The sequence below is a fragment of the Colossoma macropomum genome, unplaced genomic scaffold, assembly GCF_904425465.1.
Source record: "Colossoma macropomum unplaced genomic scaffold, Colossoma_macropomum, whole genome shotgun sequence".
Lineage (NCBI taxonomy): Eukaryota > Metazoa > Chordata > Actinopteri > Characiformes > Serrasalmidae > Colossoma > Colossoma macropomum.
Window position 1 is genome coordinate 15,563,653 of NW_023494800.1, and position 15,764 is coordinate 15,579,416.

At 37.7% G+C, this 15,764-nt stretch overlaps 2 protein-coding genes across 2 annotated transcripts; one reads left to right on the forward strand and one right to left on the reverse strand.

Annotated features, from left to right (window-relative positions):
* Positions 1-386: 386 nt before the first annotated feature.
* pcf11 (PCF11 cleavage and polyadenylation factor subunit) lies at positions 387-12,124 on the forward strand. Its single transcript, XM_036587520.1, has 16 exons — positions 387-762; positions 2,982-3,107; positions 3,368-3,550; positions 3,657-3,839; positions 4,268-5,235; positions 5,485-5,665; positions 6,657-6,894; positions 7,075-8,525; positions 8,640-8,700; positions 8,809-8,922; positions 9,001-9,121; positions 9,239-9,422; positions 9,605-9,760; positions 9,908-10,000; positions 10,097-10,132; positions 11,260-12,124. The coding sequence occupies exons 1-16, from the start codon at positions 595-597 to the stop codon at positions 11,473-11,475; spliced, it is 4,479 nt and encodes a 1,492-aa protein (XP_036443413.1). The 5' UTR covers positions 387-594; the 3' UTR covers positions 11,476-12,124.
* An 827-nt stretch (positions 12,125-12,951) lies between these two features.
* On the reverse strand, positions 12,952-15,659 carry ccdc90b (coiled-coil domain containing 90B). Its single transcript, XM_036588133.1, has 9 exons — positions 15,353-15,659; positions 15,153-15,272; positions 14,476-14,579; positions 14,290-14,391; positions 14,080-14,121; positions 13,858-13,929; positions 13,701-13,754; positions 13,442-13,556; positions 12,952-13,226 (listed from the first exon to the last, which is right to left on the reverse strand). The coding sequence occupies exons 1-9, from the start codon at positions 15,462-15,464 to the stop codon at positions 13,171-13,173; spliced, it is 777 nt and encodes a 258-aa protein (XP_036444026.1). The 5' UTR covers positions 15,465-15,659; the 3' UTR covers positions 12,952-13,170.
* Between the last annotated feature and the right edge of the window lie 105 nt (positions 15,660-15,764).

Genomic DNA, 15,764 nt, shown 5'->3' on the forward strand with positions numbered 1-15,764 from the left:
GGTTCATTTTGCTGTGGACTCTGATTGGAGGGTGTGTGTGTATATATTCATTCTTGTCGAATATCTTGTGATTACAGTAAAACATAAACAGAACAGAATTTTATTACACATTTCCCAGATATTGTGGTGTCATAGTTTTACACTTGTGGTTGCCCGTGATTTAAGAGGACACTATTAAATTTGAATTAACAACCTCCTTGTTTAAAATGATGCACATTGCATACAGCAGTGTATGATTCATGAAGCTGTGCAGGGGTTTGAAAGCTTGCTTATGCCATGACTCAGACTGCTTATGTCTCGAAAACGCTTACGCAACCCAAACGTAGCCAATCACAGCGCGGTGACGTACTGTTCGTTCCAAACCTTTTTTTTCTTTTTTATAATGACGCACACATCTGTTGAAGGAGGACGGACATTTTCTCGCGCCTCGTAGAAACCAATATTTCGGAGGAAAAAAGGCGAGCATTGTCGTGGGAGAAGCGCCTTTAAAGAAGAAAGAAGAAAAATGACCGACGTTTAAATGGACTGTGTCAGAGTTTATACCTGTTTATTCTAGAAGTTAGGTGGAAACCAGCTTCACAAGCCGACTCAAAGATGTCGGACGAGGCTGCGAGGAAGGAAGCCTGCCGAGAGTACCAGTCGTCTCTGGAAGACTTGACTTTCAACAGCAAACCACACATCAACATGCTGACCATCCTAGCCGAAGAGAATCTACAGTTCACCAAGGATATCGTCGCAATAATTGAAGCGCAAATTGCCAAGGTTTTTATGAAAATAGTTTTTTTGTTGTTGATGTTTGTTTTGTTTCAGCCATATTGTCCTCGTTGTTAGCTGTTAGCTAAGCAGCCATGCGCGGTCAGCTAATCGTGTTTCTAGGCCTTGAAAACGGCGGCCACACAGCAGCCTAGCACCACAGTGGGCTGAGCTTAGCCACCTAAACCTAACAACTGAAACAGTCTTTTAGTTATTAGCTAACTATTAGTTTAACAGACATTGTTCGTTCTACTTTACCTTGGTCTGTACGAGAATGTCGAGTTTTTTTTTCTTTAGGCTGATTGGCTCAGGGCAAGCTAGGTAGCTAGCTAGCTTAACAGCTTGTTTGTTCTTAAATCCTCATTATTCACTCGTTTCATTGATATCTCGCTTTAAGTATCTGTCCATCAATGTACTGAATTATATCAAAACACGTATTAGTCTGTCAAATCTGTAATATTTATCCGTATTTGTTCGAAAAATCCAGTCCCACGAATTAGCATGTCACCTTAGCACGCTAGCTGGCTAATTGAACGTTGGGCAGCTAACGTTACATCGTGCGGCCCAGCCGGGAAGATTGCGTAGAGCTTTAAGCCTTCGCTGAACGTCTCATTACATGCTACGCAAATCGGTTAAGTTATTCCTCTTAACCAATGTCTAACTGACGACTAAATGTTATCTTACTGTCGTGGCTGTCAATACATATTGCCTATCTGCATGATTATTGACCAACGCTGGCTGGCTACATGGCCTAAGATGGTCAGGCCTACATAGAAATGCTGCCGTTATTTCTTACATAATTACTTTAGCCATATGGCGGGTTGGTTAATCGTTGTGCTCTAATATTAGTCTGGGATAGATTTGCGAGTTTATTAATAGAAATGAATTTAATATTGGTAGTAACTGCACTGGATAATGGTGAGCAGAGGCGTGGTAGTCAAATAACTTGGCTACTCCAAGCTGCCTCTTACTGTAGGGACGTTACCTAACTGTAATTATGAACTGCTTTAAGGCCCTTGCTGACCTGATAAGTGAATGACAAGATAAAATTAAAGTGCTTAATGTTAATTAAGTAATGTTAAGATGTGGCTTAAAAAGTCAAACTTGATATCCGTGAGATGAGTCTTGAAGTCCACCCTTGGTGGTCCATGAAAGTGAGGAGATCTAGCTATGTGGGCCATTTGTCTTTTTGTATTTACAAATAAAGGCTTCTTGGCGTGTTTAGATTGCTGAGTAATTTTCCTATATTGATTTCCATTGTTGTTGAATGGTATATAAATGTGACAATAAACTATATGAAATGTGCTTTTGTCTTTCTTTACCAGTGTAATTTTTTGTGGAAACACTTTTCTGTAATTTTGAGTTTATGATCAGTGGTCTCATCACTTTAATGGTCAAACTTTGCCTCACCTGTGTAACATTAGTGTCTTAGATTAATCTAAAGAAACGTTAGCTGTCCCCTTGAATCAAGGTATGTCTATCATAATTCCATTTTGGTCTGGGTGAAAAATGGTAGCATCTCCTAAAATTTCCTGAGTAAGAGGGCAAATACCGGTAAGAAGACTTCAACGTGCAATGGACTAACTTTTTATTCATTTATTTATTTTTTAATTGCTAAAGCGCACTGTTGCATTGAGGTATTGATGGTGATAACGGTCAACAAGATGTTAAATTGGACCACGTCCATTCAGACACATTAAAATGGGGAAAAGTTTTTTTTTTTCTTCCCCCTGTATTTCCATAAAAGATCTTATTCTTCAAGAGCACTACTTAAAAAAAAAAAAATTTTTTACCTGATGACTTTACTAATAACTAATAAAAGCCAACAATGTGGACATCCTTTCACCATATTTCTTCTTTGGAATACCATCACTGAAGACTAGTCGTTGGAGGGGTTTTCCACAGTGGAAGACATTTTTTTCTTTTGCATGCATGGTGGTTGAGTTACCATGTATTCCTGTGAACGTTTCTCCCCACTGGATTTCTACTTTTCATAAATAAACACTTTGGACTTTTTTGTGTAAAGGACTTGAGAAGAAAACAGAATTAACCTGAAGAAATCTGCCTCTTTTTTTTTGTCCTTTTTTGTGTTTTTTCCACTCATCCAGGTTCAGCTTTTTTTTTAATCACCAATGGATGAAGGACGCAAGCTAAAATGGAATATCACATTGTAACTGTACATTTCTCTCATGTTGTGCACTAAACTTGTCAGTTTTCTATCACTGTAGGCACCTCCTGCTGAGAAGCTTCCTGTTTTGTACTTAGTGGATTCCATAGTGAAGAATGTTGGAGGAGAGTACCTTGAAGTGTTTGCTAAAAACCTAGTCACTTCCTTTATATGTGTTTTTGAGAAGGTACATAATTCCTTTTTTATCTGCCCATGTTATATGTCGGTAATAATGTGCTTTCATGTTTTGTCAAGTTAACATGTTAAACAGTCCATTAAGCAATGTTGAAGTGGTGAAGATTAGCGGCGGCCTTGTTATTGGTTATGGAGATTTATAGTAAAATGAAATCTACCTTTTTAAATAATGGTAATGTATTCAAGTATTTGGTTGCCTTTTTCTGCTAGAAATAGTCAGACATTTTCTTTTTTTCTGTTGCCTTGCCCTAGGTGGATGAGAACACTAGAAAAAGTCTCTTCAAATTGCGTTCCACCTGGGATGAAATTTTCCCCTTGAAGAAGCTGTATTCGTTAGATGTTCGTGTGAATGCTCTTGATCCTGCTTGGCCCATTAAGCCTTTGCCACCAAATGTGAATGCCAGCATCCATGTCAATCCCAAATTTTTAAAGCCGGTAAGCATGCAGCATAAAGAAAAAATGGTTGTGCGTCTGAAATTTCATGTGCATGGGAGAACAGTTAATCATGATGTCAAAAAAACGATGTTCTCTCTCTGCGTAGACTGAAGAAGTAGCATCTGCGCGGGTCATTACACCCCAGCCACAGGTTCATCCCACAGTGGTTGAGAAGAGCTTGACAAAGGAACAGATAATAAGGCAACAGTTGCTTGCTAAGCAAAAGCAATTGCTAGAGCTTCAGCAGAAGAAGATAGAACTTGAGCTTGAACAAACAAAAGCCCAACTGGTAAGTTCAACTGTGATATTTTTTAAGTACTTGGTGTTTTTGTTTCTGTAATGTGATCTGAGACAAGCCCATGGTGAATCTTAGAAATTGCATATGTTTACTGTAGTTTTTAGAACTTTTAAATGCACCTGTTTTGTGGGGGGGGATTCATTGTGCTGTAAATGTTCTGAAGGGGAGCTAGAATACAAATGGATGTAAGTTGCTCATGCACCTGATATGCAGTTCATTGTCGAGTCTGTTAACGTAATTGTCGAGACCTTGTGTTTGGTGGCTGATTTAGGAGGTTGTGTAAAAGTGGCCGTCACGGGGATTTTTCGGTCTCTGTTCTACTTGTTTTTTGTTTTTTGTTTTTTTTAATTCATGCACCTGCAAACCTTAAGTATGAGTTGAAAGTATATGATTTTTTTTTTTTTCTTCTTTCCTTCAAGGCTGCCAGTACAAACCACCCACCTGTCAATGCTCAGGTCCAGTTTGATCCTGTTCCAGCTGTCAGCCAACCAGGTCCTACATCACACAACAAATCATGGCCTTCAGCAGCAGCAGAAAAGATGTCAACCAGAGATCCAAGATTAAACAGAGCTACTGCTACATCGATAAATACCAAGGAGCAAGGGACATACAAAAAGGAGAGCCAAATCACACTAAGTGTTAATACAGTTGACAAAAGACCTGTATCCACAGAAAGACCAAGTAAGCTAATGAGGATACCGAAAAAAGATCTCTCTGCAACTGAGGAAAAAGCGAAATCCAAATCAGTGTCACCATCAAGCAAAGGCATCCTTAATAAAAATAAAGATTTTGAACTCGAACACACAAAGACATCCGATGTTAATAAAAAAGACCCAAGGTTGCGGAAGCAGATGCATGAAAAGGCTGACCCAAAAGAGGATGACATGAAGGAGAAGAAAAGATCTGAGAAAAAAGAAAGGGATGATGCTCCTAAAGGCACTGAACAGCAGAGATCCACAAACTCTAGAGGCAAACTTGTAAATGGGTCTCTGAATAAGCATGAAAGACTTGAGACTTTTCAGAAACAAGAGATTAAAGTGAATAAAGCTAATCTCAGGAAAAGATCTCGGTCCAGATCTCGTTCACCAACTGCACACTCTCCCAAAAGAAAAGAGAGGCGATCTCCAAAGCGAAGAACAAGGAGCATCACTCCACCTTCCAAATCTGGAAAGGGTAGGCAGTTAAGCAAACATCCACACAGTGAAGACACTATCCAACAATCAAATGTCAGAGAGGACCGAAGTACACCTAAGAAGAGTGTTGCTGAACAAAGGCGGTTAAAAAGACCACTGGACGATAGACCTCTTGAGCAGAGAGCATCACCTGCAGAGCATAAGAGTACAAAAGATGGCAAGAAATGGAGAAGTGGATGGGAAGAAAACAAACTGTAAGTAATCTTGTCTTTATTATTTTCTCATTTATTTATTGATGTGTGAATGTGTATTTATTTTTATGTACATGTCCTGGACAATGTACATTTAATTAGATTAAATGCACCATTGTTAGCAAGCTGGCTAATTGTCTTGTTCTGAGCTAGGAATAGAATTTTTCAGTTACTCTCCTCTCAACACTAAAATAGAATATGCATAGGAATGTAGAGACATAAGTAAGTGTGTGCATTTTTTTTTATTCACAGTCTTAAACAATCTGAGCCAGATCTTTTGCATGGCAAACCTGGACCTCCAAGGCATAAAACTTGGAGCAATCAAAGACCTGCCACACCACGAACACCGAAACAGCACCGGCTAAGTGTTGATGCCAACTTGCAAATACCAGAAGTGCTTAATTCTGCCAACAAAAGAGATCTTTTACGAAAGGTATACCATATTGTCATTCATTGCAGTCAATTCACCTGGTCTTTTTACTGCTTTTTTTGCTTAAGGAAATTTGTTGAAACATTTGTTGAAAAATGTATTATTTTTTTTTTTTTTACTTTTATGAATGTGGACATGCTAACTGCTACCATGTCTTACCCACACAATTACTGGAAGGCTGATGTTTGTCACCTTATCTTGTGTATTTTTTTTTATGTTAACTTCCTTTTTTTTTCTGTTATTCTCACCTGTTTGCCCTTTTGATTGTTGAAAATTTCTTCACACTATAAGTTCATTTGTTTGTTGGGCACTTTAAATGAACGTTGCACTCGAATTAACGAACATGCAAGGTACAAAGCATATGCCAGATGCAGTAATTGTTATAAAACATTAGAAAAAAACATTTAAAAGAATTATATTTTGTGAAATGATAGGTTTGATTGGGCTAAAACTTATATAACAGTAATGTTTTGTTTTTTTTTTTCCCTTCATATTTGTCAACCAACCAGAATTAATAAATAGTAACTTTTTTCTAGAGCACTTTTCATGCAGGTAGCTTCTGAATGTGCTTTACAGTAAAACCATAGCAACAGTAATAAAACAAAGTTGAATAAGTGAAAGGGTACAAAAAATCTGAGACAATTAAAATGAAAAAGAGAAAAAAGTGAAGAGATGCTTTTAAATGTTTGTTTGTACTGAGCTTGATTGGCTTCCACAGTCTTGAAGCATAAATAAGCGAAACAGGCCTCTTCACTTTTTTCTGTAATTAAATAAGGCCAGTACCTGTAGATCTAAGATCACATTTTGGAACATAAACATCCTGTTTGGAACACAGGTGTTAGGTTAAGAAAGAACTTAAAATATATTCTAAAAGATTCAAGTAACCAGTGCAGTAAAAAGTGAACTTTCTTTAGTTTGTTACTTGATAAAGTGCTTCTGTGTATGCATCAGAAAATACAGTTCGTCTTTAATTACACTTTTTTTTTCCCATCAGGCTAGCCAGAGATTGGCTAATGGAGAGCTATCACATGATGACTTCCTCAATGTGGCCCATCAAATCAAGCAGCTTTTTCAATATCAAGAAGAAAGACAGCGTTCTGATTCATGGGAAGGATCAAGTGATGATGGTTCATACACATCAAAAAGACCATCTCATGGACAGATGTCTGATGCTGAGCTTTCTTACTTTGAGCACAAATCTAAGCTGAGAAGAACCCAGCTGCAGCGTCCAGGTAATATGTGGGGCTTATTAAAAAAAAATCAGAAGATTTTTGATACACTTAAATGCTGACGGTATGACCTGGGAGATTTCTGTGTTACTGACACTAATTGTAATTGATGCTTCAATTCAGTAAAGTGCATTTTAATAATTTTATACCTTTCTAATTTCTAACATTTTATATTAATTACAGTTCACCAGAACCCACCTCTGAGTGAAAACATGCTTCATCACAGGCCTCAACATGAGGAAGATGATCTACTTGGCGAGATCTCAGATGCACACAAAAAGAGCAGCGATACCCTTAAACCATTCTCAGGGCATGATGATCCTAGAAGAAATGACAGACCACCATCACGAACAGGACCTGTTATCAGAAATTCCCAAAGTCCAGTAAACTGTGATGGAATCTCTGGGAAATCTCCTGCTGCGCCATTTGAAGGGTCATCACCACCCATGGAAATGGAGCCGTTTGATGAGGGAGAGATTACTCCCAGGTTTGAAAGTCCTAACAGTGTTCACTCTGGCACAGGACCAGACAGTGAAGGTCCACTAAGTTTAGAAACTCCTTTAAGGCATGATATGATCTCAGGACCAGGAAGAAGTGGGCGGACCCTTGTTGAATCTCCTGGGCACACACCGCCTCACTCTTCTGAAGGGCCTAACACGCAGACGAATATTCTAAAGCATGATGGAATGACCATCCCACCACGATTTGATGGACACAAGAGTTCCCATCCTTCATTTGAAGGGCCACATGGCCACATGGTACAGCCAAGACCTGATGGTCTTGGTAGACCTCATCCTCCTGGAAGATATGAGGGAAATACAGGTCCAGGAAGATACGATGGACCCGGTGGTCATGTACCCTCTAGGTACGATGGACATGGTCGGTATGACACCCATGCACCAAACAGGTTTGAAAGACCCCCACTATTGAAAGGCCCTGGAAGGTATGATAACCAGCCTGTGGCACATGTGCCAGGGAGATATGGGGAGCCTCATGGTGTCGGAAGATTTGATGGACCTGGAACAGGTCGTTTTGATGGTCCAGTGGGACATCAAGGTCCTGGAAGATTTGGTCCAGGGCCAATGCGTTTTGATAATCCAGCGCAGGCAAATAGATTTGATGGCCCCACAAGGTTTGATAGTCCTCACATACCACCAGGCCCACCTGGAGGATTTGATGGCCCAATGAGGTATCCTGCTGGGCCGGGCAATTTTGAGGGGCGGAGACTTGAAGGGCCAGGGAATCAGACTGGCATAATGCGCTTTGACACTCCAGTACAGCCAACACCCATGAGATTTGATGGGCAGCCTCCTGGCATGACAAGATTCGACACGCCACAGGGTCCTCCAAGATACTGTGGACCTCCAGATATGCAAAATGCTTTGAGACTACAAGGGCAGACCATGTTTGATCAGCCACAGAGTCAAGCCCCAGTATTAAATCCGGGTGTCCCAACACCTAATTTCAACATGGCACCACCAAACGCATTTGGTGGTCAACCACAACCATTTCACATCCAACCAAATGTCTCACACGTATCAAACTTTAATGTACCAGCCTCCGCACCTTCAGGATTTCAGAATTCATACAGGCCAGTTACTCCGTTTTCTGGTGCTGGAAACCCCCCTCAGCCTGTGAGTAATCCCCAAAAAATAATAGCCAGAGCCTTGGAGTCCCTGTTTTTATGTTGAATGCACATACTTCTGACTGTCTTGAAGTTAAGTGTCTCTTTCCTCTTCTGTTTTTAGATGGCCATGTTGCCTGCTCAGACCATCATACAAGCAAACCCAGTGCCTTTTAATCCTCCCAGTAAGATACTTTGGTCATAATGTGTTATTTAATGCACAGGTTTTTTTAAAAGTACTTTTATGGCAAGGTATAAAAACGAATTGACAAACGATGTTTGTCGCTTATCAGGTTCCCAGTTTGTACAGCCTGAGAGTCATCTGGGCCAAATGGATGTTAATGATCTGTTGGCCAAACTGATATCCAGTGGAATTATCAAACCAACACAAACAGACTCGAGCAGTGGCAAGTGTCTCATTCTCTGTATTGTTCATATCCATTGTTCGCACTGAATTATGCTTCATGTATCTGCTTTTGTTTCAGAATCCACATCAGCGCCGCAGTCTCAGAGTGTACCAGAAGAGGAGGAACCAGAAGAAGAGGAACAAGAGGAAGATGAAAATCTCCCTGATCTGACTAGCTTCGCTTTAGATGACATGAAACAGTATGTTGATCTGTTAAGCATTGTTTTTAAATGTGATAACAATGCACAAAATTGAGACAGAAATGAGTAATACCAATGCAGAATTAAAGAATCTGTCATTTCTGTTTCACGTTACAGGAGACATGAATGTGTCATCACTAAACTATACACTGGAATCCAGTGCTATTCCTGTGGGATGCGCTTTACCGCTTCTCAGACTGATGTTTATGCAGATCACTTGGATTGGCACTACAGACAAAATCGTTCTGAGAAAGATATCAGTAAGAAAGTGACACATCGGCGTTGGTACTACAGTCTGACGGTGAGCATAGCACAAACACCTCTTATTTATTCTTCATTCAGATATTCTTATTTTATTTTTTTAGGTATTATTATACAATTTACTGACTTTATCTACATTGGGCAGGAGTGTTCATTTTTCTGTATTACGAAAGAAGTAACTTCACTGATCACTTGACTTAAAGAAGATTGATGTGTTTTTAGGACTGGATTGAATTTGAAGAAATTGCTGATCTTGAGGAAAGGGCAAAAAGTCAGTTCTTCGAAAAAGTCCATGAAGAAGTTGTACAGAAAACCCAGGAAGCAGCAAAAGAGAGGGAATTCCAGAGTGTTAAGGCTGCCCCAGATGTTGTTGATGAAGTAAGTCTGTATTAAAGCCTTTATTTGTCCAATTTGAACAATAAGACAAAATGTTGCAAGTGAGCTGTGATTCAGATTGGGCAATTGTTTTGAAAACTGAATATAACATCCAGTCTAAACATCATCTTGGTCTGTGTTTGCCATTAGTCCTGTGAGATATGCCAAGAGCAGTTTGAGATGTACTGGGAGGAAGAAGAGGAGGAATGGCACCTGAAAAATGCCATGAGAGTTGATGGAAAGGTATGAAATTAAATGAGCAGTTCAAATACTTTTTCATTAGCTCTTATGTGTTAGTAATGACACCAGAGTGACGATTCTTTTTTTTTTTTCTCTCAGACATATCACCCGTCATGTTATGAAGACTACAAAAATGTAAGTGTTGCCTTGAGATTTGATTCACTGTCCCGAGTGCATGCTTAATGGTATTATGAATTGGTATTACGTTACTACTTCCTGCTTTTAGTAGTACGTCAATACGTTTTTCAAGCTCTCATAATCTTTGTAGAGACGTGTGGCTGAATATTTGTACAGCGACTTTTACGGAAATGTCTTTTATTTAATGTAAAAAAAAGAAAGCTCACCTTTTCAATTAAGAGATCAGTAAAATGAATAATCAAGACAGTACTCGACTTACTTTTGAAAATGCTTCAAAGTCAATGAATAACCTGCAAACAACAAAATCTCAGATATTACATATGTACACTTCACTGAAGACAGAATCAGGAGGAGATCTTTTTTCCTATTCCTGAATTGGCAAAAGGCACTGAGATATTAGGTCTTAGCTTGTGATTAGTGGAAATATAAATTAAACTAATGTAAGATCAGAGCCTTCGTTCTCCCCTACATTTTGGTTTAACAAGATTTGTTTGTAGTTTCATAAGTTAGCATGACTAGTGGGCTAAAGGGGTACCCGTCTCCAGTTAAGATTTGCCTGCTCTGTCAGGTTCTAAGGTTTAGTGTGTTAAGATATGTTTGAGCATGGAAATCACTAAACTGCTGTAGAGCTGAGCAATTCGACAATGTTTATCATTGTCAGTATGTCACCCTATGCTTTGCGGAGCATATTGTGAATATCAGTACTTAAAGACACTTTCCAGTGGTGTGTTTGATAACAGAGAGCTTAAGTAGTCCTGTTTAATTGCATTTGGTGCAGCACAGTATGGAAAATATTGAATACACATTATTGTATTCATAGTTTTTGATAGTATTTTTAAAATGTGGCCCTGCTTTGTCTGTTCCAACTCACAAAAAGTTAGAAAAATATAATTAGATTGTGTATTGTGGAAATATAAGTATCGTGATTATGCATACAAATGGCCATTCGATACAGACACCAGATGTTATCTGCTAAAATTGGTGATATGGCAAAAATGTAATAAAGTTTGACAACCTCAATTTTAATGTCTAAAGTGTAAGGTGTGGTGTATCCTTTATTGAAAGCCTCTTTATAACTTGTTTTTCTCTTTCTTTTGTCTTTTATTTAAACCAATACACCATAGACATCTTCCTTTATGGATTGCACACCATCGCCCAATAAGATGCTCACTGAAAATCCTTTAAATGTTTTCTTAAAACAAGAAAGGGAAGGTGAGGCATCATGCTCCAGTATTAAAGAAGAGCCAGCTGAGGAAAACACAGATACCGTAACGGTAAAAGAGGAGGTTCAGGTGAAGTTGGAAGGAGAGTCACAAACAACTAGTGCAATTATTTTTTAAACAGTGCTGCTTTAACACCTCCTCATTTTGTGGTTACTTAAGTTGTGCTTTGAGGAAAAATATTTTTATATAGAACAGCACTGAGGCAGGGTCCTCAGCTATGCATACAATAAATACATTTTTGTATTTGCAATTGCCTGCTTATTCCAGGTGTTTTTTGCTGAATGCCCTTTGACATGTAAAAGATGTATGATGGGGAAAATGTGTGTACAGTTTAATTTATAAATAAAGAAATATTTTTGGTATTCTTTGTGTAATATTGATAAACAAGGCTTTGGATTTAAATTCTTCAAGAATTTTCTTTTCTTCAATGAGACATTTGTACAGATTTTTGAGGAATGGACAACAACTAAATAATTTATAAAGGACACATGGGTTTTTCTACAGTGCCTCATTTCAGTAGAGAGAAGTTCCTTCAAGGCAGAGGGTTTAATTTATTAATGATAGAATTTACTAAGGATGAGGAATAATCTTACTTTTTCTTCCTGAATCTTAATTATGTAAATACATGTCAGAAACCCACTGCATTTACTAATGTGTTTGGTTCTAATTAATAAAATGTTTAGTTTAAAACAAAAAAACTTTTTTTTCAGAGGTTTAAAGGGCAGTTTGCTGGAGATACTGAATATTCAATAAAATGAAAGTAAAAGTGTCTTTGTGTGAAAAGTGTTTACTGTGTGCTGTTTGGCCCATGTTTGAACATGTCAGTTTCACCTTTTATCCTAAATAAAGAGTCAATGTTATTGATGCATATCTTGTCTGAATTTTATTTTAGCACTCAAAGCGTCTCAAGAATGACAGGCATCCCACCATATGTTGTGAAGAACCACTACATTTAGAGGATGTGGCCACCCCCAAAATTCTTTTGACTCCGCAGTTCAGCTCTCTGGGCTTGAATTACCTGGTGGCTTTGATTTAGTAAACTGATCTCAGATGAATCATAAGTATTATACATATTGCTGTTTTCAGAAGAAAACCTTGTATCTTTTTGTTTTGTTTTTCAGTTTTTTGACAATCTGAAAATACCTGTTGCCCTTTAAATTGTGTGTAAATTTCATGATGAATGGACCAAATGAAATTACACAAAATTACTTGGAAAGACGTCTGGTTCCATTGACTTACATAAAAAGTAAAGCATGTTTTTTCCTTCTCCTGTAAAGTTACTATTTTGGAGATACAAGGTTATCTTCCAACAACAGTGATATGCTCTATGCTGTACAGCCCCTTGAACTGAGATGTCTGATCATGCTCTGTTGCCAATAGTTCTGAAAAATTGTACGAAACTCATTGGTTTTGAGCACCATCTACTGGACGAAAATGATTTAACAGCATGTTATTGGTCCAGCAAATTTAATTTTAATTCATAGATTTTTATGTATAAACACTATTTGAAAGGGTGCTATCTGATTAAACAAGAAACAACGGGTGACAAATGTACTGGTAGTGTAGTGAAATGTGCACAGAATGCACCACTCATTGGCCAGAACATCACATATTTTACTGGGAAAACAAGATTGTACACAGTGTCAATGGACTGACAAAAGGTTGGTTTAAACGTAATACAATCAAAATTATGATGATATATAAAAAAAAGCATCTTACAAAGACATTGGGATAAATATGGTCAAGATATGTTTACTACAATATTACAACAAATTTTCAAAATGATAGCAGAAAATGTTTCTTTGGTTATTTTCACTTCCATAAGCGATGGAAACCCAGGGCAATTGCCAAACAGGAGAAGATGCATGCTGTAGAAAGTATAAAAACATTGCTATTCTGTAATCTTAACACTGCAAAATTACATTCATTTTAAAAAGTGTTTTCAGTAATGAAGAACACTTTCTCAGAGTAATGACAAACATATGATTCACATTAGTTTCAGTTAGTTCAGTGCAGCCAGTGTTAAGTTTTGTACCAAACAATATAAAGATAGCCCACCCGCATAATGGGAATATCTACATACCTGCAAGATATCGAACAGTCTGAAGTTTGAGTGATTCCAGAAGAGTCTTCAATGAAGCCACTTCTATGTCTATTTTTTTGGTGGTTTGTACAGCACTGCTTTCAATTTCAGCATTCTAGACATCACCAACAAACTATGTTTAATCATCTATTTCTGATTATAATGAAATCTGAAATCTTTAACTACTTTATTTAGATTTTACCAATGTAACTTTTCTTAAAATATTAAAAAAAAACATTTATCACCTTCAAAAATATACCTTTTTGTGGAAATCTGTGTTGACCTCCATTAGTTTTTTCTCTTGCTCTGTAAACTGATGGATAAGAAGCTGTTCATACTTGCTGTATAAACATCTGATGTTAAAAGGTTATTAAAAACATGAATAAAACTACTGTGTAAACAATACATTTACCAACCATGTCTGTAACTCTGCTTCGCTCTAGATTAATGTCCAACTTGGCATCTGCTCGAATCCTTTGACTTTCCTCCTTAAACAATTAATTCCAACACACAGTATATAATATTTAAAACCCCAATAAAAGACATATGACTGACTGAACATATCAATTAGGAACATGTTTATTTAGACTTTTGATATTAAAACAATGCATGTTTTTATAATAAAAAAGTATACTTACAAGCAACCTGTTCTTGATTTGTTCAAGTTCAATTTTCATTTTCTAAGCAGAAAAGAGTTGAAAAGGTCACTTCAAAATCTAACTACTCCAAAATTCTTTAAAAACAAATGAATGTTTTCTATTTTCAGCTGAATTTAGGTCTTAACGTAAAGAATGTACACTGTGAAGTTATGATGTTCTCATTTATAAAGAACGCATAAGAAACCTTACTGCATTTTCAGAGCGTAAGTTGGCAAATTCACTTTTTTCCAGAATAACCATGTCCTTCCTAATAGAATCGAGATGAGACATAATTTGTTGCAGGGCAATTTCCTAAAACAGAAAGGACATTGAAGAATACCATGCACATTTAATTAGTAAAACTGTTTTGACTGACAGTTGTTCCTTTTCCTTTACCTGATGGGCTCCTGTTACCATATCTCTATACACAATGTCCATGTTGGCTGTTGTGAGAGTCACCAGTGCTGTCACAATCACCTCCGCTTGCTTCTTTTCAAAGCCTTAACAAAACATACAATAATCAGATACACAAGAACATTACAAGTTGGGAAAAAAATAAATAAATAAATATATATATATATATATATATATATATATATATATATATATACACACATACAAAGTTGCCAGTTTATTAGGTACACTTTAAACCTACACTATAGGTGCACTTTGTAAGTTTAATAAGAACACCACTGACCACATATTATTTGGGAGCACTAGCACAGAGCTGGTATTACTACATCCAACACAGCAGTGTAGCTGGAGGTTTTAAACACTGTGTATACTTAAGGGTTTCTTATACATATATAAAATTCAGCTTTAAATCAACTCAGAAAACAGCATACAAAAGGGGAAACCATTCTCAGGCTCTAGCTTTCTCCAGGTCTGCTACAGAACCACCACCTTTGCAGAACCTAGCCCCGCCCTTCACAATAAAAGTCCCTGTAAAAGAAGTGAGTCTAAGCTTTTCTAATAATCTAATAATAAGATTTATATACAGTATATACACTAGTTTTTTCCCCTGAGACTTTCCCTGACCGTTTTCAAATACGAGGAAAAGTATGTGGACATACCATTAGCTTCCAGTTCTTTCACAAATGCATGACTGTCGAATGTCAGTTTCCTTTGCTCAAGAGGTGTGAGCTCCACTTTTCGTACATCGTACGTCTTAGCCGTGCTTGTTAAATGGAGTCCTGAAAGAAACAATTCTTTAACACACTGACACACATTATCCATTCTAATGTGTAGAGATTAAGAGCACAACACTACTCACCTCTCTGATATTTACCCACTGCTGGTCTTGGGAGACACTGAAGAGGTGATGAGACATGCTGTCTGAAGAGAGCAGCGCCGTGTCTGCGCATAACAGCCCCCCAACACACCATGATTCAAAACAAATAAACGACTACCAAATTAGGTACAGTCACAGCTGCTGCTGAATTATGTGAACAGCAATCTAGCGTAAAACAGTTGTGCCCGTAAACTTTTGAAAGTTACAGCTATTTGAGGTGAAGTAGCGTTAGCGAGCTGCTACCACATTCTGACTAAACAAAGCTTTTCTTCAGGAATTCATCAACCTCGGGTCTGCAGAGCCAGCACGTCTAACTCAGACTTTATCTCAGCTCAATTTCTACCGCGAGTTAGTTTGTCTTGCTATTTTGTTGGTGCCGTTTGGTAACTCTGCC

Bases quoted from the DNA above. Each gene is read 5' to 3' on its own strand.
- pcf11 (XM_036587520.1), top strand. From the start codon at position 595: ATGTCGGACGAGGCTGCGAGGAAGGAAGCCTGCCGAGAGTACCAGTCG. The intron at 8,923-9,000 runs GCAAGTGTCTCA...CTTTTGTTTCAG, and splicing joins ACAAACAGACTCGAGCAGTG to AATCCACATCAGCGCCGCAG. The intron at 9,423-9,604 runs GTGAGCATAGCA...ATGTGTTTTTAG, and splicing joins GTTGGTACTACAGTCTGACG to GACTGGATTGAATTTGAAGA.
- ccdc90b (XM_036588133.1), bottom strand. From the start codon at position 15,464: ATGGTGTGTTGGGGGGCTGTTATGCGCAGACACGGCGCTGCTCTCTTC. The intron at 13,930-14,079 runs GTAAGTATACTT...TAATTGTTTAAG, and splicing joins AAATCAAGAACAGGTTGCTT to GAGGAAAGTCAAAGGATTCG. The intron at 13,755-13,857 runs GTTGGTAAATGT...CTTATCCATCAG, and splicing joins GAAGCAGAGTTACAGACATG to TTTACAGAGCAAGAGAAAAA.